The sequence below is a fragment of the Antechinus flavipes genome, chromosome 1 (genome assembly GCF_016432865.1).
Source record: "Antechinus flavipes isolate AdamAnt ecotype Samford, QLD, Australia chromosome 1, AdamAnt_v2, whole genome shotgun sequence".
In the NCBI taxonomy this organism is placed as follows: Eukaryota; Metazoa; Chordata; class Mammalia; order Dasyuromorphia; family Dasyuridae; genus Antechinus; species Antechinus flavipes.
This window is the reverse complement of record NC_067398.1, coordinates 298,987,307-299,010,694: the sequence shown is the minus strand read 5'-3', so window position 1 is coordinate 299,010,694 and position 23,388 is coordinate 298,987,307. Positions and strand designations below refer to the sequence as shown.

The 23,388-nt window shown below is 33.4% G+C and overlaps 1 protein-coding gene across 1 annotated transcript in view; it reads left to right on the top strand.

Moving 5' to 3' along the window:
- The first annotated feature begins 1,175 nt into the window (after positions 1-1,175).
- PARN (poly(A)-specific ribonuclease) overlaps positions 1,176-23,388 on the top strand; it is a 158,881-nt gene continuing 136,668 nt past the window's right edge. The window contains exons 1-12 of the mRNA XM_051963214.1: positions 1,176-1,258; positions 1,680-1,757; positions 3,266-3,345; positions 3,780-3,847; positions 3,936-4,017; positions 6,350-6,410; positions 9,132-9,297; positions 11,722-11,787; positions 12,716-12,754; positions 14,084-14,126; positions 16,196-16,276; positions 22,189-22,245. Coding sequence (XP_051819174.1) covers positions 1,240-1,258; positions 1,680-1,757; positions 3,266-3,345; positions 3,780-3,847; positions 3,936-4,017; positions 6,350-6,410; positions 9,132-9,297; positions 11,722-11,787; positions 12,716-12,754; positions 14,084-14,126; positions 16,196-16,276; positions 22,189-22,245 — 840 coding nt within the window. The 5' untranslated portion in view covers positions 1,176-1,239. The remainder of the gene's footprint in view (positions 1,259-1,679; positions 1,758-3,265; positions 3,346-3,779; positions 3,848-3,935; positions 4,018-6,349; positions 6,411-9,131; positions 9,298-11,721; positions 11,788-12,715; positions 12,755-14,083; positions 14,127-16,195; positions 16,277-22,188; positions 22,246-23,388) is intronic.

Below are 23,388 nucleotides of genomic sequence, written 5' to 3'. Positions count from 1 at the left end.
CTTTCAACAGTAATAGGGAATTTTGGAGAGAAGAGCTTGGGGAAAAAATTAAGTTTCGTTTCAGACATGTCGATTGTAACAAACGAGCAACTAAAGATACTAGATTGGATGTTGATAATGATGTTAAGGCTGTACAAGTACCATTCAGACTCATATTGTAGAAAGGACAATTGAATTTAGTGGAGCTTTTGAGAACAAGTGAAATAACAGAGGGAGAAAAGGATTTAGGCTTTGGGGATTCAAAATTAACAGGTAAAGCATAAGAAAACAGGTAGATGCAGAACCAGAAGAGAACTACATAAAGAAAACCCAAAGAGCAAAGGGTCAAATAACTGCAGAGAGGTCAAGGATGAAGACTGAAAAAAAGAACATTCGTTAGATTTGGCAAATAAAGGACAACTTTGGAGAGAGCATTTTCAGTTGAATGAGGTCCGAAGCCAGACTAGAGAAAGAAAACAGAGAGAAGAAAGGAAGTGGGGCCTTCTATTTGTAGCTCACCTTCTCAAGGAGTTTAAGACAAAAAAGAGAGGAGAGGCAGAGGACCGCACAGATCAAATGAAGGGTTTGGGATTAGTTTAGGATGGGGAAGCCATGGGAATGCTTTTAAGTAGTAAGGGTGCAATCGATGGGGAGAGTTTGAAGATAAGAAGGTAGAGGTGGCAATAAGCAGGAGCCCTAGGCTCACAATCCTACAGGAGAAAGTAGAGGTGGCAATGAGAAGGACGCTTTCATCTCTGCGGTGACCAGGTGTGAGCCTCTACGTAGCCCCAGGACGAATCAGGTCATTCCTCCGCGGGGACCCTGCCATTGAAGAACGGCCCTGCAATTGGAGACTGGAAGGTCGAATTAAATGGCAGGCTGGGGTCTGGAGAGTATCATTGTGTCGCGACAGCACAATATCAGGATATGCAGATAGCATCCTGCCTCCATTGCGGGATAGCTTTCTCACTATCCCAAAGTAAGGAGATGGCGCCCCGAGGGCGGAACTTCGAAAAGGAAGCGAGGCGGTGCCGCCTACCCCTTCAGGAGACGTGGATCTGCACGTGACGCGCGTCTGTGCGCGCTGTTTCCGGAAGTCTCCGTCGCGCGCGTCCCCGCCCTCGCCGCCGCCGCCGCCGCGCTGCCACTGCCACCCGGTGCAGTTTAGGGGGAGGAGGGCTCGGCTGCCGCTGCCGCCGCCGCCGTCGCTGCGACGCCGCCGGGGTGGGGGGGAGGGTGGGGTGAAGACAAGGCTGCAGGATGGAGATGATCCGGAGCAGTGCGTGCCTCTTTTCGCCCTCGCTGCCGATTCCGCAATGTCCTCTCCCCACCCTCCCTCCAGCCCTGGCCCGGGCTCCGACCCCCGGGCCTCCGTCAGGCCTCTGGGGCCGGGCCTGGAGACTGTCTGACTGCTGCTCTCGGCTCCCGGAGCTGTCTCCGCAGAGCCTTTAGCCCGTGCGCCGCCCGTGCTCCCTCCTCCCCATGTTGCTGCTGCTGCTGCTGCTGTCCCGCTGTCCCTCCTCCTCCCCAGTCCCCAGCCTCCCGGTTCCCTTTCTCTATAGGCAGCTTAGGGTCTGTGAGTGCTTGGGACGCCCCTGTCCGGACCCTCCCTCCCTTTCCCTCCCCCGAGCCTCCTGTCTTCAGATTTGGAGGGCTGAACCTGCGGCCCCCGTCTGAGCCTTTTCTTGGTTTTTCTGCAGATTTTAAAAATAATCTTCACAAAGTGTACCAGGCCATTGAGGAGGCGGATTTCTTGGCAATCGATGGGGAGTTTTCAGGTATCCTGTCCAGGGTTTGATAGTATACTCTCCCAAAGCTTGCTTGTAGATGATTTAGAGACATGGTGTTGGATCACCTCTGGTTCTTGGCCACATTTGGTAGCATCTCCTATCCTTATTCCCCACCCTACTGGGTAAGTTAGGGCAAGTGAATTAATAATTCTCAGGCAACATTTTGCCATGGGTGTACTTTGAAGAGTGTTTAGTTATTGTTTTGAATCATTTTAGGAACCACAAGTGAGCCTTACCCTGTAAGGTAATATATATAAAAACAAATCAGTAACCTTTGGTGTTCCTAAAGGCATTTTTTGTTGATTGGAAAATAAGACAAATAAGAATGAAGTTGTGTGTGTGTGTATCTATATATGTATATATATGTATATATCTATATCTATCTATCTGTATAGTTGTAGACATATTTTTGACATTCCAGAAGTTAGGCATGTAATGCTGGACCCTTGCATCTACAACTGTTTATTTATTTATTTATTTTTTAACAAAAATCTGATAGTTAATTGAACATTTTTGATCATTTTTATTTCCTTTGATTCAAACTCCTGAGTTTGTTCACAGATTGACGAGTGGTTGAATTGATTGGCAAATCAATTGGCAAATACCTAAGTGTTTATCAAGGAAATTGATGATCAAGTTTGTTCAAAAATTTCTCAAAGCTCAGAGAGGCAACTTGTTCTTAAATTGATGATCTTAACAAATTTTTTTCCTTAAAATTATTTTCTGTTGATGGTACTAAACATATTTTTGGCCAAAATGTTTGATGTATTGGCTTTATGTAAATTTTTTGGTCATTGTTAACAAAAGCATTTTCAAAGATAAGAAAATCTATCTTTGATTGATGTTACTTAGCTAATCCATAAAATGAAGATTGATATGGTTAGAAAAATTTTTATCACTTGGAAACCAAATTTCTGTTGGCGAGCTTCTACTGACTAGGCAGGTCCTTCTACAACAAAGTCTTTATCTGGTTCTATATTTGAAAGCATCTTTAGTTTCATAATATATAGGTGATTTTATGCACTACTGGCATTGATTAGAACCCAGGACTATGTGGACAACATGAATAATGCATTTAATTAAACTTTAATAGGATTAAATATTTTTAAACTCCTAATTATATGGCATATTGATGTTTGCATATCTATTTCCACTTCTGAAAGACATTTATGTGATTATCAGATGAATCTATCAAAAAAAAAATCTTTAAAAATAAGTTTGCCTTCTCAGAATTCCATTGTGGAATTTTTATATATTGACTTTAAATTGATGGATGATTAAATGTTTATAAGTGATAATGATTATTGTTAATAATAATTGTCCTTGATAAAAGAATTTCCATTTACTTGTTACATGCAAAGATGATGCTTTGTGTGTTGTTCTGAAATTTTTTTCTTTTCATTATTATTGATTGCTCATTGAATTTCTATGTGATGGATTTAATGTTGAAAAATTATTAAAATACTAAATTAAAATTCATATTTACTGAATTTTAGGAATCAGTGATGGACCTTCAGTTACTGCTTTAACCAATGGTTTTGATACCCCAGAAGAAAGGTATCACAAACTTAAAAAGGCAAGTTAGTTAAAAATATTTTTTCTGTCTTTTTCACTCTCTTCTCTCACTGAATTGCAGTGAAGAGGAATCATGTGTATCTTTTGTAAAATATGCAACCATATTTCATGAAAATTTTAGTATATTTGATTTAGAATAATTTAGGTGTGGTTCTATTTTTTAAAACTTGGTTTTTGCCTAATTTGGTTTTTGAAATAAAGTAGCTATCCAAATATAAAAATTATATTTAAGATACAAAGATTGAGCATATCTGATAGAGTTAGTTAAATAAATGTCCTATTTGAGTTAAAAATATTCATGTGATGTCCCAAAAACTTTCTGCCAAGGTGGAATTAAATGATTAGAAATTCTCCTTGGTTGAAACTATTACTGCTTCAGGTGAAAGAAATGGCATTCTCCTTTGATACTGATTGAGAAGTTATTTTCTTTTCTAGCATTCCATGGACTTTTTGCTGTTTCAATTTGGCCTTTGCACTTTTAAGTATGACAGCACAGATTCAAAGTAGGTTATTTTTTTTTAAAGCATTACTTATTCTGTTCTTGTGGAATAATATCATCTCTCAATTTGCTTGTATTTTTCATTTTCATAGGTATATAATGAAGTCATTTAACTTTTATGTTTTCCCAAAACCCTTCAGTAGAACTTCACCAGATGTCAAATTTGTTTGTCAGGTTAGTAGCAAAATTAAGTTGTTTTTGTCTATTGCTTTCCCATCATTTGAACTCATGAATAGTTGTTAATTATATTTAAAATTTTATTTCATCCTGTAGAAAATGCAGAAGATGAAAAGGCCTCAGAAGGAGCCCATAAACATTAAAAATACATAAGACATTCTAACTCTTCTATAGATAGTGAAAATTCATAAAACACTCAACAATAATTCTTCTTAGAGGGAACTAGACTTATAGATTTTCATTAAGTTAACCCTTTGAAATTTCCAGCACTCTCTTATAAGGATTCCTATATAATCCTTTCTAGATTCATGTGTCACTCTGTGGTTTAGATTTTACTCCAGAAAAACCATTAATTTCAACTTTCTTTTCCAAAAGCATTTTGTTAAAGCTAGATTTTCACAATTAGCAAAATGAGGTGATTTGAATTTTCCTTTCTTTCACTTCTTTATTGTCACAGAATTGTGCTTGAACAAAAACTTGGAGATAATTTAGCCTCTCATTTTATAGATGCAGAGTCTTATAGTAAATAGCAAAAGCTAGATTGGAAAGGAGATCTGCTAATGTGTTATCTCTTTGCACAATGATAGGGTTGAACTAGATGATCTTCTATATAGTCCTAAATAGTCTCTGTGCTGCTGGCCTCTCTAGGAGCTCTAGGCAATAAGTGTGTGCTTTTGCCCTGAGTTATTGGGCATGAGTCCAGAGAGGAATCTGTGATCAACTTAGAGTGTCCATGGGTTTTTGTCCTCAGTCTTCTGATCTTTGAATCTTTGATCCTGCCTAACCCTTGTTCTACAGTTACTAATCATTTACCTGTAGGTCAAATTTGATGTCTTGGGCAGAAAAGAGGCCAGGAAACATAATTTCTTTTTTATTTTTATTTTTCTACTCTGGAAATTTTTACTCTTGGTATAGTTATGTGGGGATTGGCCTGTACTATTTCTTCCTACTCTTCTCTCTTAGCTGCAGCCCACTCAATATCATTAAGATTTCATAAATTTAAAAAAAACAGGAATTGAATAAATTAATATTTGTATACTGAATAACATTATTAGGGATATAATAGCCTCTTTGAATCTTGAAAGTGCTAAATTTAGCACAAATGAAATAAAGTATTATTAGTCAACAGAAAAGTCACTAGTAAGGTAAGTAAAATATTGCAAAATCAACAGTTTTAAGAGGTAGTAGAGATTAATGCTATATAACTTTAGGAAAGATTTAGATCATTTTATAAATGATGTAATCATAGTTGGTTAAGAGAAGGCTAGAATGTCTTTAAATTTTCAAGTTAATGTCTGGAGGACAACCATATCCATCAATATATCCTTTAGTGCCATTGTGGAAAGGCTCATATTGGATTGGATTGATCGTGTATTTAGTCCATTATAGATGTAGTGAAATATTGAATTATGAGAGTGTTCCTTAGAAAGAAGGAAAGCAGGATTCTTTCCTTAGTAAAAGAGACTGAATCTTGGTCATAGAACTGGAAGAAAATAAAAATAAAAAGTGATTCTGATATTACTTTGTTACGAAATTCTGGGGAAACTACCGTGTGTGTGTGTGTGTGTGTGTGTGTGTGTGTGTGTGTGTGTGTGTATGTATATGTATATGTATATGTATATGTGTGTGTATATATGTATATGTATATGTATATGCATGCATATATACATATATATATTTTTTTGGGGGGGGGGGAATTTAGGTTTATGATTTTTTTTCCTTAATGGCTATTGTTGACTTTTGTAAAGACTAAAAATAATCTACATTTATATAATCAGCTTGGTGGAATTTAGTATCAGCTGAATATTTTCCTAGTTAGACATAGATTGAAATACTTTTGCCATTATGCCAGTATACCAGCTATAAACTTTTTTCTACCTTTTTTATATGTGGTGTAAATGTTGTATATTTTCACTTACATAGTAGATATCTTCCTGAAACCTTGGAAGAATTTTGTTTGCAAGAGATGAAAATCAGAATTATCATTAATGATACGAATTAATGGTGAAATGATTTCTTGGCATATAAAATAGTATATTTTGTATATAAATTTAGTATATAAAAATAGGCATAAAAGCCTATTTTTATAAATAGGTAGATCCAGAGTTACATATTTGATGTGCAACACAGCAATGTCCAGAGTTGATCTTAAACTCAGTCCCAGATCAGGCCAGAATAATTATTTTGTATAACAAAATATTTATTTTGACTTTTTGTATACTTTCTACCCTAGATGAATTTCTTCTCTGCTCCTAGGAATAGCTTTAGAGAACACATGCCTTTTACTAATTTCACTATTAACATTTGTTCCATTTTCTCTTTTTGATAGAGCTCGAGCATAGACTTTCTGGCAAACCAAGGATTTGATTTTAATAAAGTTTTTCGCAATGGTAAGTTTATTTTTTCACTTGCCATCAAAACCTTCTGAACTTAGTGGGGCATGGATCTAGATGTAGTTTAATTGTAATTTTGTGCATATTATCTGAGGGGAATGTATGTCTGGAAAAAAAGATGGGTCAGTCATATATTGAGAGTTAGAGATAATTAATGAATATACCTTATGATCTATTGGTATTTATTCAATGTTAAGAGAATGAGAAGAATGCCTCTAGCTGTTAGATGAACCCCATTGTAGTAGATTTTGGAGATGTGCAAGATTAGTTCAGAATAAATAGATTTGGATAGGTTTCATTCTTCATGGTGATAAGCCTTAGATCCTTAGATTGGTCTACTAGCTAGTTCTGTACATAGTATTCTATTTCCTGAAATGTACTGTCTCTTCATCTGTGATTGAGAGGATTCCTAGCTTTCAAGTTCAGTTGCTTGGCTGTTAAAATTTAAATAAGACCTTTTCTGACCCTCCCCCCCCCCCCTTTTTTTTGACAGAGTCTCTCACAACATCAGTACAATATTATCTTTAATAAAAAGATGGTCCTTTATTTCTTAGGCATGAAACCTTTTCTAATCCCCTTTCAGCTATTAGTACTCTCTCGAAAAAAAAAATTTTTTTTTATTTTGTATTTCTCTTCTAAATAAGGTTTAGCAAATGACCTTATATACAGTAGACACTTAATTTTTGAATGTAAGTATCAGAGAATTTTGGGAGAAACAAATGACCTCAGTAAGTAATGTGATTCCCTGAAAATGTGGCATTTTTTTTTCCAGTTACTAATGTCTTTTCTTCTAGGCTAACCATGAATCATGCTTGAAGCATTTTCAGCTTTCATGGGTTAATGTAGGCAGGAAAATAAATTATTCCTAATATACTGCTTGATTAACCCATGAATCCCTATCATGCCTCTTTATTTTCCTTCCAATCTATGAAGAATTATCTAACATGCTTAAGAGAATAAATATATTCTATCAAAATTGTCTAGAAATGAAATTATAATAAAATACCATTTCCCCATTAATTTCTCTTTTAAAATTTGAGAAGCATTCCTTTTGCTAGTCACATATGAACTAGGTAGGTAGCTTTGTGGCATGATAGACACATGGCCCTGGAGTCAGGAAGTACTTAATTCAAATTTGGCCTCAGATAGCTGTGTGGGCAAATGACTTAACTTTTGAATTTTCCTCTATTGTAAAGTGAGACTATTAGCATCTACCTCCTCAGGTTGTTATGAAGATTAGATGAGATTATATTTATAAACCCCTTAGCACAATGTCTGTAACATAGTACACAATTCATGCATATTTCCTTCCTTTCTCATATCTGACCAGAGAGAATTTTTAAGGTATAATATGAAACTGATTATAGGAGCTCTTAGAATGTGGGAGCCTTTTATAAAAAGTAAAATTTGCACCAAAATATTGTCAGTTAATGTGAAAACTTATGCTATAAAATATTACCAAACTGAATTAGAGACATTTCTGTGGTTGATTATATTCCTGGAGTGAAGCAATATGACAGCCAAATAATTACTTTTTTTTTTTAAATGGAGAAGGACATGTTTACTTTAGTATTTCACCACTGAGTAGTTACTGTATTACTTGATGGTTCTGTTTTTTCTCTTTTTAAAATTTAAAATAATTTATTTAATATGATTACTGCTTATATATATGTTTACATTTAATTACATATACACATATATACATATATTTTATTATATTTTTTTTACTCGTTGATTAGAAATAAAGGTAGAGATAGGATTAGATGTGTAGTTTCTGCCTATGCAGACTGATAACTTCTTTAGAACTTAGTTTTGATCATTACTTACAAATATATGTTGATTTTCTTTTTTTTGAGGTATAGCCATTAGGACTTAAGAATCTGTTTTTGTACAACTGAATATTTGGCTTAATTGCTTTTTTTATATATCTTGTCCTGTTCTAAATATTTGCCACCAGTGCTAAGGCTCTTAGGATTCATTCATTTAGTAAGCATTTAAGAACCTATTGAATACTCAATATCTGTAAGCATATAAGAGATGCCCAATAAAGGGTTTTTGATTGATAAACAAATGCATTGGTCACACAATTCATGTTTTTTCTGTTTTTGATTCAAATGTATTCTATATAAATATCCAAGTAACTCTTGTGTTTTTAAGGTAATCATTCACTGCTGCCATTCTAACTATGCTACCATTGCTCAGTGTATTTTTGTAATTCTTTTTGCATCTTTCTTGAGAACAGAGATTATGTTTATTTTGACTACACTCAATCTCGACAAATCTTGGTTCATTGAAGATGTTAATTTTTGAAAATAGCCAAGTGTCATTTGGAATTGCCTACATATTAAGGTGGAGGAGTAAATTTGACAATTCTGTATTTTGTTCAAAATGAGGAGTCTAATAAGAAAACAGATTTTTGTGTGTCTATTAATGGCCACACGTTGACTCTCAAGACAATTGCAGAAAAGGTATTACAAAAAAGTTTTGGAGCAATGGCAGCTTGGTTGGAAAAGATTTGTTGTCTTGGAGGACAATATTCGTTTAAATATTCAAGATCTAACATGTTGAAACCTTTTTCTTACTTGTTCTATCAAATATGATTGTCTTTTATGTTGATTTTTGTGCCTAATTGTAAATCTTTGCTGAATTGTCATAATCTTAGTTATTAAAAATTATGTATTCAAATTTTATGACTACTAATAAATTTTTTTTTTAAAGGAATCCCATATTTAAATCAGGAAGAAGAAAGACAGTTGCGGGAGCAATATGATGAAAAACGTTCACAATCCAATGGTGCTGGAGCTTTGTCCTATGTATCTCCTAATGCTTCAAAGTGTCCTGTAGTTATTCCTGAGGATCAGAAAAAATTTATTGAAAAAGTGGTGTAAGTTATTATACCAATAAATAAAAAGCACATTTACTAATATAGTGTAATTATTTTAATAGTAGTTGGTACAGGAATAAAAGATACTTTGGTTATATTCTATTACATTAGGTTTTTTTGTGTGTTTGTGAATAGCCACAGACTTCATGTTTTGAGTCAGTTTGAATTATGGTATATTCAAATATGTATATAATATAAATAAAATTACATGATATCACTTAAATACATTAATCTTATATAACAGTCCTCATAGTAAACAAGCTTTCATATTGACTGTTAGCAGTTTTCATGTCTGTCAGGATGATAGATGTGTTCATTTGCCAAGAATATTAAGGACAGAGAAAGATTTATATTAAATTTTGTCTTCTATTTTTTAGTTTTAAAAATTGGAGAAGAATGAGTGGGTAGTTTGTGGAAAGATTAGAAGATAGCTACATTTTTAGAGGAGAAAATACAAATAGAGATAAAAATAAATGAGGGTTTTTATAGTTTTAATCTGTGGTTTTTGAATTTGATCTTTCTTAGAAATTTTAATCTTTTATAAAATATATTTATTCTTGAATCTTAGTGTATATCAAAATACCTAATTGATTATTTGTGAAAATATTTTAGTGCTGTGCTGGAATTTGAACCTAGAGAGTCTTTTAATACTATACCTAGTCTTAATATCTGTGTTTTTTAATAACAGGTAGTTTTAACATTGCAAAAGTTCAATCCCAAATAAATATTTGTATGACATAGTCTAAAATTAAGAGGTAGAGAGTCAATATGTAGCATTTTGGTTTTCTTACTACATTTTTTTTGCAATATATGTCACTATCAGCTTTTTTATTTAAGGAGTAGAGATCTTATAGAAAAGTGTCTGGACAGTTATAAAAATATATAAGAAAACAAACTGGTGAAAATATAAGTGTTTGTCTCTTTCACTACTTTATTTTAACTGCGCTCTTGGGCTGAATCTTGAAAGTGAAAGATTTTGATTTATATACTGATGTTTTTAGTTTAAGAAAGGCTTTGGAATGAAGGTATATGGGAAAGTTCCAAGCTCTTCAGCAATGGATTCTTTGATGGTTAGAAATAAAATAGAGGTCATAGTATTGTTTTAGGGTGCTTTATATGTGGCCATGCTCAGCTGAAAAGAAAGTCATACTTCAGGACTGAAATTGCCTAAAAGTCAGGGTTCACTACCATTCAGGACTGTAACTGTATCAACCTCCTAATCTTATCCTAAGAGAGGTTAAGGTACTGACTTCATTATTGAAGAAGGAGCCACAGCCTTCTGCCATATTCTGGAATTCTTTGTATTGTGTCTGCTTTTTGACGAGGAAGTTTATCACTGAAATGCATCTTCTTTATTAATTGAAATACAAATTTATTGAACACTTGTTTAAGACTCTGCTGTGGAAAGTTTTCTGTTTTTATAAAACTTAAAATGAAGAAAACATCCATTGCATTGGAAAAAGCCTACTATTTTGAATGATTGTTGCTTATAATTCTATCAGATCCACTTCTTTTTATTAATAAAATACATATCATTTAAACTTTGGGGATCCTTATTCTGACTCTCATTCACACTGATGAGTCATGTCCTTGAGCATGAGGTATTCATAGGGGTACTCTTGAGGATATAAGGTTCTCTAATGCTGTTGTCTAAAGCCCACATTCTAGTGTGTTCTCTAGAATATCAGTTATCAGTAATTTCAGGCTCTTTAAACCAGTTAGCATCTATCAAAAGGGGTACTTATTGAGGAATTAGAGCAAGAATAGAAGCACAAGCTTTCCCCTCAACATCTAGAGGCACACTTGCCTTTATACTACCTCAGTTCCTGGGGAGAGTGGACTTAGCTTAACAGCATTTTCTATAGAACATCCTCCCTATCAAATTCATTTCTAAATATGGCAAAGCTGATGGACAGTTGATCCCTTGTTGTATAGAGTCCAGCATCTTGGCTGGTGGATCATCCTGTGCCTGGGTCAGGACACAGTTGCTCTTCAGGGCTGTGCTGACTGCTTGGGTGCAGCTGTTTTAAGTTTTGGCATTGACTCTAGCTCCTGGGCCTCTTAACTTTTCTGACCTTTTGAAGTTCACAAGATCACAGCATGGTTGGTTCCATTTATAATACTCCTTCATGTCAGGAAAGAATAGATGCAACAAGGGAAGAAGCAACAGGAGAGCCACATGGCTGTGATTTCATGCCAGTTAGGGTCTCAGCTTAGGTCACTAGTGCCATCTCTGTTCCTCACCTTGAGGCATGTAGTAGTAAGCCTCTTGGCTTTCTCATTTGGATGCAGTCAGGCAAGAAGCCATAGAGATTTATTATTTGATAATATATTGTTTATTTAGGCATTTTAATGTAATAATGTTAGAGAACTTCACTAATTTTATAAATATATATTCTTGGTCTTCTTATTCCATTTCACCAGAGAGAAAATAGAAGATTTGATACAAAATGAAGAAAACAAGAATTTGGATTTAGAACCATGCACAGGGTTAGTTGCTCTCTAAATAATATTCTGTCTTCTTTTTTGGGGAAAGAAAATTAAATAATGAGATAAGATACTGAGTCTGTTTTGATTAAATCCACTCTATAAATAGCCTCTTTACCATAGGATATTGTTGGAGTTTGAGGACAATGTTAATGTTGATGAAGTAAGAATAGATTGTTTATTGAGACACCAAGTAAATACCTTATCTTTCTGTGGTCAAGCATCTTTCTTTTGGGTGTATGAATTCTTGTTCACGCTAAAGTTGTACTGCACCTTCACATATATCTAACCTCTAACTTTGTGTTAAGAATGTGAAGAATGATCTAGGATATACTGTAACCCATTCAACATGTAAAGAACTGCTTGCCATCTGGGGGAAGGGGTGGAGGGAGGGAGGGGAAAAATTGCAACAGAAGTGAATGCAAGGGATAATGCTATAAAAAATTACCCTGGCATGCGTTCTATCAATAAAAAGTTATTTAAAAAAAATGTGAAGAATGTAGAAAGTATGATTATAGTAGAAAAATGATTATAGTGGAAATATATTAGCTTTAGAATCAGGAGACCTAGGGATAAATAACATTTATTGTATTTTTGTCACCTCAAGCAAGTTGCTTCACCTATATGGCATTCCATGTTTTAATATGTAAAAGGAGGACAGGGTATTAGGTAAATTTTAAAGTCCTTTTTTATTCTATGATAGATGCTTTGTGCAGAAATAAATGCCTTCACTTTTCACTTAATAGTTGGTATTTTTTATTTTTTTTTAAAAACCTCTTAAATGAGTGTTGAAGATTTGTGTACTGCTTAGGTGCTCTTTACACAGTCGCCAAAAGGAACATTTTTCAGAATTACAGAAATAGTTTCTCTAATTGCTGTTTGACCAGTTAATTTTCTCAGAAGGTATTGTGATTTTATTTTGTTTTTGTAGGTTTCAAAGGAAATTAATTTATCAGACTTTGAGCTGGAAGTAAGTCTTCATTTTATATTAACTTCCCCTGGGAACTCTCTGGAAGGGACTAAGTTTTAAAGACTATATATATATATATATATATATATATATATATAAAATCTTTTAACTTTAGCTTTATTTTTGAATTTCTGCTATTTTGTCAAATCATCCAAAGCAATAGTTCCCAAGCAGTACTTTGGAGAGTAAGGACTAGAAATAAAAATTGTATTTAAAGTTACTACTTCTTTTTAAACTAGTGTACAAATGTTCTTTTAAAATTAAATCTACAAAAAAAAAATTAAATCTACATTCAGTAATAATTATTTGGAGAAAAATCTTGATTGGAAATTAAAATCTTTTTAAATGATTGTTGGTTTTTATCATTGTTTTGGAGACTAAAAGGTTATTATTTGTGCTACTGTAAGATTTTTGGCACAGTTTAAGAGCTTGCTGCTTGGCATATCATCATAATTAAGTTGCACAGTGTACTTATGTCTCAGATGAGTGCTTTTTTGTCATATAACTTAATGGAAAGATAAAGACTATAGTCATTTCTGTTTGTCTTTAGAATTTTTATTATAGTTTTAGTTTTATCATTTACTGTTAGATATTTGGAAATTTATTTGACACAATTTTATACGTACATATACATATACACAGACACACACACTCACACCACTCACACACACTCTTAATTTAGGAAGCATAGGGACATTGTCCAGTTTGCTCAGCCTGCTTTCTTGTTTATATTTTGCAGCAATAGATAGTCCCATTAAGACTAATTAAAAATATTTTACTAAAATAAAATATAGCTGTCATTGCTTAAACTTTTTCCCAAACAGAGAAAATTGTTAAATTCTTCAGTATAAAGGGCTTTTCTTTGCAACCTTCAAATTAAATAGGATCTGTTAGTTTTCAGTAATACGAACAATTAGATAAAGTAGGTGCTTGCTTTCTTCTGTGCTTGAAAGCAAGTTCTAACTAATTGGAAATTGAAAATTGTTGTAGTAAGAAAATGTAAGATTTTTTTTCAAAGAGTACACAATAGTGCCACACGATAAATACAGCAAGATGAAACAGAATTCCCTTTTAGTTTAGGTAAATTCTTACACATTTTGCATCTTATTCAGGAATACTAATTAGAAAACATAGCTAAAAATTTATTAAACATTTTTCAGAGCAAATAAAATTTTATTCTTTCTCTGTTGTTGTATGGTTTATATTTAATGATAGTCATTCTATTTGGTTGAAATATAGATGGGCATTTGCTATTCTAGTGTTAAGCATGGGATTTTAATTGTTGGGTACCAGTTACTCATTTACTAATAATCTGTTTTCCTTTTTTAGGTATCCCAAAGGCATACATGTTGAGACCTTAGAAACAGAGAAGGTAACACAAAAAATGAACCAATTGCTGTTTACTATATATCCAGTTAATATAATCATATACTGACACTCAATAGCCACCAAACTACCCATGTATCTTAGGCTAGGTTTTGTCATTTATGCAGATTGGTAAAATTGGAAACCATTTGACAATCTTCTACAGCATCATTGTTGAGTAGATGGATCATCTTATAGTTGGGCAGGTTCAGAACTGTTTGAATAACCAGAAGCAAAGTATGGTCATTGCTCATCTGAAGAAAAGTCTTTAGCAGATCACACTAAAAGCTTCATTCCTTTGACAGTATGTTTTTTCTTCATCAATTTGAATGGAGGCATAGGCAACACTGTTTATCAGATGTGTAGGTGACATGAATAGAGTAGGATGGCTTTTGTGTGGGATAACAAAATGTGATCTCAAGATCTTGAGAGATAGGAATGAATGTGAAAATATTAAAACTGCATTTAGTAGGAATAAGTGTAAAAGGATCAACTTCATAAGTACAAGGTCGCAGAAGGTAAGGGGAGTAAGAATGCAAGAAAAAAAGAAAAAGGAAAAAAATGAGGTATTATGTTATTCACTTGGTAGACCTTGAAGCTCAGGTTATTATTATTGTATAACCATTATATTTTGACCACCTTCTACTATGGTATGCTATAGATAATGGATAATAAATGTGTTAGATGATCAACTCTTTAAAAAGAAATAGATTTTAGTGGACTGCAAATTCAATATCAATCAGCACTGTGTTATGGCTATTAAAAAAAAAACCTAATGGTATCTTGATAAGGCTACATCAATAACTTAAAATAAGGGTAAATGAATGGTTATAACAGGGTTGGTAATAATGCAAATTACATTAGGTTCTGGGTGTCACATTTTAAGAAGGATTCTATTGACATGCTTGAATATGCCCAGAAGAGGGCAATCAAGTGATAGAAGAGTTTAAAACTGTTGTATAGAGAATGGGTTGAAATGATTGGGAATATTTAGTCTGGAGAAGAGAGAATTAAGGAAGTCACTTTTGATTTCTGTCTTTACATTTTTATATGATTGTCATATGGAGACATGGACATTATAAGTATACGACCAAATTCAGATGGAATTACAGTAGATAACTTTAGAGTACCTTTTGACCATAAGATTCTGTGAGTCTATACATCAGAGTTGAATAGATTGTAAATAGAGTTGCCTCCAAAAAGTTACTGAAGTATCAGGAACATTATTGAGAAGTAGTGATTAATTCTAATGTAGCATTTTTCTGAAAACCTCAGACTATTACATTAAAACACTGCTTGAAAGTCAATTTTTTTTTTTTTTTTTTTTTTAAAGTAATGAATGCCAAAGTGCTTGAGAAGAAGTCTGGCACAGTAGAAGAAGCTCTGGATTTGTAGTCAGAGAGGGCTGGATTTGAATTCTGGTTTTGCTAATTACTATTTGTGTGATCCTGGGCATAATGTTTTGTTTCTCTAGATTTCATTTTCCTTGACTACAAAAATGACAGGGTTACATTAGATTACCAAAATCCTTTCTAGCTATAGATAAAATATGTATAACCAAATTTAACTCATCCAAGATGAGCTCTCAGGTTTGTTGTTCTATAAAAACTTAAAATGTATACATTTTCAGATAAATGAATATTAATAAAATGTTCAGTTGTTATGTTTTGTAATATATCATAAATGTTATGTTTCCTCCCCCACAAATTGCCAGAAATAGAAGTTTTTCAAAAAATTACTTTTAAAAAAATTCAGACATCAAAGAAATAGTAACCAAAAATACTTAAATGCAATTAATTGCTTAAGTACAGCTTTTTATGCTAATAATAGCTTTGCCTTTTTAAGACTATAATCAATTTAGTTGAATTAAAAAACTTGGGGAAATATCTGTAATGGAAATGCTGACCAAGATTTAAGATGGTAATATATCACTGTAGAACACTTAGTTTGACTCATGATAAATAATGATAAAATAGATGCCTGCTTCCCATATGATCAGATTTTAAAATTTTCTGGGTTTTAAGTTGCTTTCCATATATTTTATTTGTAACTTGGTGGGTTTTTTTTTTCCCCTAGAAAGAGCGATATATTGTTATTAGCAAAGTAGATGAGGAAGAGCGTAAAAGAAGAGAACAGCAGAAATATGCTAAAGAACAGGTAAATTATACATCTTTTTTTTTCTTAGTTATAGATTTATATCAAGTTAACAATTGGGTAAAGGTTTTTCTTTCCAGAAAAATATAATTCATGGGTTGAGGAAAAATAGGTAGTAGAAGAAATTAAAGCCAATAAGGAACAATATAGATATAGTCAATGAAATGAATTAGTTTCTTCCACAATTACTAGTATATATTTGCTCATTTTTGTCTAATCACATATTTGATATAAGGCAGTTCTATAGAAATTGTTGTTCTCAATCATTGCTTAATTTCTTTTTTTTTCTTTTTTTTCTGAAACAATTAGGGTTAAGTGACTTGCTTAGAGTCATTCAGCTAGGAAGTGTTAAGTGTCTGAGATCAGATTTGAACTCAGGTCCTCCTGACTTCAGGGCTGGTGCTCTACATTGCTTAATTTCTGTAAAAGATATTGTCAAACTTTAATCTCTAACTTGATTTTTCTATATTTGCCTGTGAATTAGAAAATACCAAAGAATCCTTTTTTGATAGGACTTACATTAGATTATTGGCTTTTAGTCTGTGCAGTTATTTTTTTTAAAAATTCATTTATTTAATATTTTCCACCTATTACATTTAAAGTAATTTTTTTACATTTGTTTTTAAAACTTTTGAGTTTCAAATTCTCTTCCATATCCCTATCCCAATCCCTGTTAAAAATGACATATAAAATTATGCAAAGCATTTCCATAAAAGTTATGTTGTGAAAGAAAATATAGCTCTTCTGCCCTAATAAAAAAAATCATCAAGAAAAATAAAGTTTAAAAAGAAAGAGAACTTTTTCAGTCTGTATTTATTCAGATACAATCAGTTTCTTCTCTGAGTACGGATAGAATTTTTCATCCTAAATCCTTCAGAGTAGGTGTGGATCATTGTACTGGTAAGTATAGCAAATTCTTTCACTGCTGGTCATCCCAAAATATTGCTATTACTTTATACACAGCATATTTCACTTTGGAAGACTTTCCAGATTTTTTGTTTTTTTTCCCAAGAGCATTCTGTTCATCATTTCCCATAGAATAATAATATTACATGACAATCACTATCACAATTTGTTCAGCCATTCCCCAATTTATGGGCATCACCTCAGTTCATTCATTTCCCCTCTCCCTCTCTTCTCCATTGTAACAGTTTTTCCTTGCCTTTTTTTTTTAATGGCTGATAATTTGCACCATTTCACTTCTCCCTTTCCCTTTCTCCCCATACTCTCTCACCCCTTAATTTCATCATTTTTTTTTTAGCTATCATCCCTTTATATTCAAATCCCTCCTGTGTCCTCTGTCTATATATACTCCTTCAAACTTATGCAGTTATTTTTTAAAAGATTATGTAATGAGCATGTGAAATATGAGTTACATATTTAATGTGAGTGTGAGATTTTAGACAAGGATCTGCTGCATGTATATGTCCTAAAAACTATTTTCAAAATATTTCTGATATTAAAAAAAAAAAAAAATACTGGAATATTCATTGAAAAAATGCTTTTAAATATTAAGAGGAAGGCAATATACTAATGGATTTTTGTAAGAGGTAAACATTTTCTACCCCATGAAACCTGGAATTCCTAGTGGCTTCTAGTTCTTCATTCTGAGCTGTTTCTATTTTGTTGTTTGTTCAGTTGTTTCAGCTGTTTCACAGTCTGATTCTTTATGACGACCCCACTTGAGTGTTTTTGGCACAGATACTAGAGTAGTTTGCCATTTCCTTCTCCAGATCATTTTACAGATGAGAAAACTGAGGCAAACAGGGTTAAGTGAGTTGCCCAAGGTTCTTGTAGGTGGGGTTGGATTTGCATTCAGGAAGATGAGTTCTTCTTGTATCAGGCTAGACACTATATTCACTGTGTCACCTGGCTGCCTTTATTTCTGTACCACAAAGTTAAATTTTATTAATGTTCAGTTTGAATTATTTCTATGTGTGTAATAGATTTTTGTTTGTACATGAGCATATTTATTTATTTTTAGTGTTTTTGGTTTAAGACAATTTGTGCTTACACATTCTGAACTAACGAGTTAAATTACTTAAGCAGATCTATGATCACATTGCTTTGGGTACTTTTTGTAGCAGTATAGACTATAATGTATCTATCCCTTTTTAGCCTGTTTTGAAATCATATAGATACCAGTGGAACCTTTGGACTGTCCAGCAAATAAGTTAATGACTAAAATTTCTTTTTGAGTATTCTTCATTTCACCAAAGCATTCACTAGTGTTTTTTAATTTTCTATTATAACTTTTTATTTACAAGATATATGCATGGGTAATTTTTTCAGCATTGACAATTGCAAAACCTTTTGTTACAATTTTCCCTCTTCTTCCTTCCATCCACTCTCCCAGATGGCAAATTGACCAATACATGTTATATATGTTAAAGTATAAATTAAATATAATATATGTATACATGCCCATACAGTTATTTTGCTGTACAAAAAGAATTGGACTTTATAATCTCTTTGGGATAGAGATACTAAAGAAGGGAAAGGGACCTGTATGTGCCAGAATGTTTGTGGCAGCCCTGTCTGTAGTGGCTAAAAACTGGAAAATGAATGGATGACCATCAATTGGAGAATGGTTGAGTAAATTGTGGTATATGAATGTTATGGAGTATTTGTTCTATAAGAAATGACCAACAGCATGAATACAGAGAGGATTGGTCAGACTTACATGAACTGATGCTAAGTGAAATGAGCAAAACCAGGAGATCATTATATACCTCAATAATGATACTGTATGAGGATGTATTCTAATGGAAGTGGATTTCTTCGACAAAGAGATCTAACTCAGTTTCAGTTGATCAAGGATGAACAGAAGCAGCTATACCCAAAGAAAGAATACTTGGAAATGAATGTAAACTGTTTGCATTTTGGTTTTTCTTCCCAGGTTATTTTTACCTTCTGAATCCAATTCTTCCTGTGCAACAAGAGAACTGTTTGGTTCTGCACACATATATTGTATCTAGGATACACTATGACATATTTACCTTGTATAGGACTGCTTGCCATCTGGGGAAGGGGGGGAAGGTGGGGGAGTCGGAACAGAAGTGAGTGCAGGGGATAATGTTGTAGCAATAAATAAAATATATAATAATGTATGAAGTGAGTGCAGGGGATAATGTTGTAGCAATAAATAAAATACTACATAATAATGTTGTAAAAAAATTACCCAGACAAGGGCTCTGTCAATAAAAAGTTATAATAAAAAATAATAATAAATAAATAAAATAAAAGATCTCTTTGGGATATAAGCCTAGTAGTAGCACTGCTGGATCAAAGGATATGCAGTTTGGTAACTTTTTGAGCATAGTTCCAAATCGTTCTCCAGAATGGTTGGATATATTCACAATTTTACCAACAATGTATCAGTGTCCCAGTTTTCCTGCATCCCCTCCAACATTATGCATTATCTTTCCCTGTCATTCTAGCCAATTTGATAGGTGGGTTGTGGTATCTCAGAGTTATTCACTAGTGTTTTTAAAAAAACTCTGTGATTTCTATTAGTCTATTTAATTGCAGTTTATATGATTACAACTTTTAAATAATGTGTTCATGACTTGAAAATTTGACACTTCTGAACTGTAGTCTATGTGCAGGGGTTTGTGGCCCTGTTGTCCACAATTCTGTATCATGTTACATGTTCTTTAGAATTTACATATAGAAAGTGACTTGAGGATATTTTTTCTTTTCTTTTTTTTTTTTTAAATAGCTTTTTATTTATAAGTTATATGCATGGGTAATTTTACAGCATTGATAATTGCTAAACCTTTTGTTCCAATTTTTCCCCTCCTTTCCCCTACCCCTTCCCTTGATGGCAGGATGACCAGTAAATGTTAAATATATTAAAGTATAAATTAGATACAAAGTATACATGACCAAACCATTATTTTACTGTACAAAAAGAATCTGAAATATTTTACAATTAGCCTGTGAAGGAAATCCAAAAGGCAGGCAGGCAAAAATATAGGGATTGGGAATTCAATGTAAAGGTACTTAGTCATCTCCCAGAGATCTTTCGCTGGGTGTAGCTGGTTCAGTTCATTACTGCTCCATTGGGAATGGTTTGGTTCATCTCATTGCTGCAGATGGTCAGGTCCATCAGAATTGATCATCGTATAGTAATTGTTGTTGAAGTATATAAGGATCTCCTGGCCCTGCTTGTTTCACTCAGCATCAGTTGTGTAATTCTCTCCAGGCCTTTCTGAAATCATCCTGTTGGTCATTTCTTACTGAACAATAATATTCCAAAGTATTCATATACCACAATTTATTCAGCCATTCTCCAATTGATGGGCATCTACTCAGTTTCCAGTTTCTGGCCACTACAGACAGGGCTGCCACAAACATTTGTGCACATATAGGTCCCTTTCCCTTCTTTATGATCTCTTTGGGATATAAGCCCAGTAGAAACACTGCTGGATCAAAGGGTATGCACAGTTTGATAACTTTTTGAGCATAGTTCCAAATTGCTTTCCAGAATGTTTGGATGTATTCACAATTCCACCAACAGTGTATCAGTGTCCCTGTTTTCCCACATCCCTTGAGAATTATTTTTTGAAATTGAATTTGTTCTTAAGCTTTGAATCAGCAAGGAATTTTTCTTTTGACAACTTTTTGTTTTATGTTGAATATAATTTGTTTAGAGTTTATTGTTGATCTTTTCTGAAAGTTTAGGTTAGCTCTACAGTTTAACACAACTTTCTGCAGTGGGGCAGTTAGGTGGCATGGTGGATATAACATCAGGCCTGAAATCAGGAAGACTCTTCTTTTGTTCAAATCTGGCTTCATACAGTTTCTCTCTGTGTGACTCTGGGTAAATTGCTTAACCCTGCTTGTCTCAGTTTCCTCATCTGTAAAATGAGCTGGAGAATGAAATGGTAAACCACTTCAGTTTCTTTGTCAAGAAAACACTACTGAACAATAATCAGCAAGGTATGGATTAGATACTGAGTTTACTAAGCTGAATAAAACTGTCTTTGACCTCAAGTAATTTGTGTTTTAGTGTGATAAGAATAGTCACTTAAAATATACTATAATATATGGCCTTAAACTAACATCTGATAGTGTTCTTAAGTTTAAGATGAGTGAATTTTAAATTGTCTAGAAAGCTTAACTGCTATTAAGTGATTGTCTTGGAGTTAACTGTTGTTATTGTCCTAATACTTAATGCAAAGAATATTTTAAGACTAGGTATAAACATGGGGCACCTAAATGGCACAATAGATTATATTCATTCCACTGGCCCTGGAGTCAGGTAGACGAGTTCAAATCCAGCCTCAGTCATTTAATACTTCCAAACTGTGACTCAGGACAAGTCACTTAACCTCAGTTGCCTCACCCCTAAAAGAAAAAAAGACTACATGTAAGCCATTTTGAATCATAGCAGGATTTTCTGAATAAAAGAGTAGGAATAACAAGAATATTTGAGATCAATAGACCATTACTTATATTTGACCTTATCTGTTCAATTTAACTAAATTCTTTACTTTTCTGAAGTACTTAATTTAATCATCAGGTGGCACATTTCTTTAATCAACCAGAAGGGATTGGGAGGATGGGGCTTATTGGGAGAATACTGAAGCAACACTACTTCATGATTTGCCTGCATTGTCCAAATACTATTTACCCTAAAAGGTAAAATCATAGGTATCTTAAAAGAAATTGCAAATGATTAATTTGTCACTTGCAGTTGATTTTTAGTTTGAGTTACTGAAGTTAAAAGTTACAGTTGAGTTGCTATAATTATTTTTGAACATTGCAAAGCCCACTATAGCCCAAAATAAAAATGGTTCAGAGCTTTTCTGTATTGAGTACTGTTTGAAGCTTTGGTGCTTCTAATTTTTTGTTATGTCCTCAAAGTTATTTAAACAAAACTGGCTTTTTTGTTTTTGTTTTTTTGATAGGAGGAACTAAATGATGCTGTGGGATTTTCTAGAGTCATTCATGCCATTGCCAATTCTGTAAGTAAACCAGACAATATTTCCTTTAGATAACTTATACAAAATCCTTGAGATTAACATCTTGAAATGACAGAGTATAGTATTAATAAATTTAAATTTTGATAATTTGGGGGATGATAAATGTGGGAAAAGAGTCTGTAAGTAGACATTATTTTTAATAAAATGTAAACATCTAAATCGTGGGGGGGTCTTTATTAAAATGGAGACTTGTTCTTACAGTGTATAATATTGTTTTTTATTAGTTGACATAAAGAAAATAATCATGGTGATTTGTGTTTGAAAACAAATAAGAAAGGAGTTGGGGAGGAAAGTAAAGGATCTCCTCCCCCTTTCCCCCCCTCCTGGCAAAAAAAAAGGATGTTAGGCACCCCTAAAATTAAATTTTTTTCTTTTTGAAAAATAATTCCTTTTATTGTAGAAAATGCTACTTAGGAAATAGGTAGAGTATAGGCTGTTAACCTTATATTTTTCCTTTGTCTATAATTGAATTTATATATTATATTAGTTAATCTTATTACAATTTGACATGTTTTTCAAAATGTGCTGATAATTTGGGTGAGTTTTATACACACATTTTTTTCTCTCTCTTTTTCTCCTCTTTCCCCCCCTTTTTCTTTTTTATTGATAACATGCACCATATCAGAATGATACTAACATTTCCATGTAGACAGAAGATGAAGTAGAGCTAGTTGCTTTGTGAATTACTGTAACAAGGTTTTGCAGATAATTCCTGGGGTGCTGTGCTTACAGGCTGGCTTTCCTGGAGCAGAACATGCCTTGAGGAAAATCTTTTATATAGTAGCTGGGGCTCTAAACTTTGTTTTAGGGAGCATGCAGTAAGGTCAAGGAAAGTTACCAGAACATAATTTTCAGGATTTGTGTGCCTGGAGTAGCCAGTGTCTTTCTTGAAATGGGCCTTGAAGCACAGGCATACTCTGAAGGACCCTGCCTTGACTGCACTCTTACCAGTAATATTTCTTAGTAATATTCAGTTCAGCGTGTTCTTGTGAATTTTCTCCATTTGTACTGTACTGGGAAGTGGGAAAGATACAAAATTTAGATGAGATATACTTGTCCTTGTAGAGTTTGCAGCCTTACTATTTTTAATATAGGAAAGACCTATCTATAAAGTATGAAATTCCA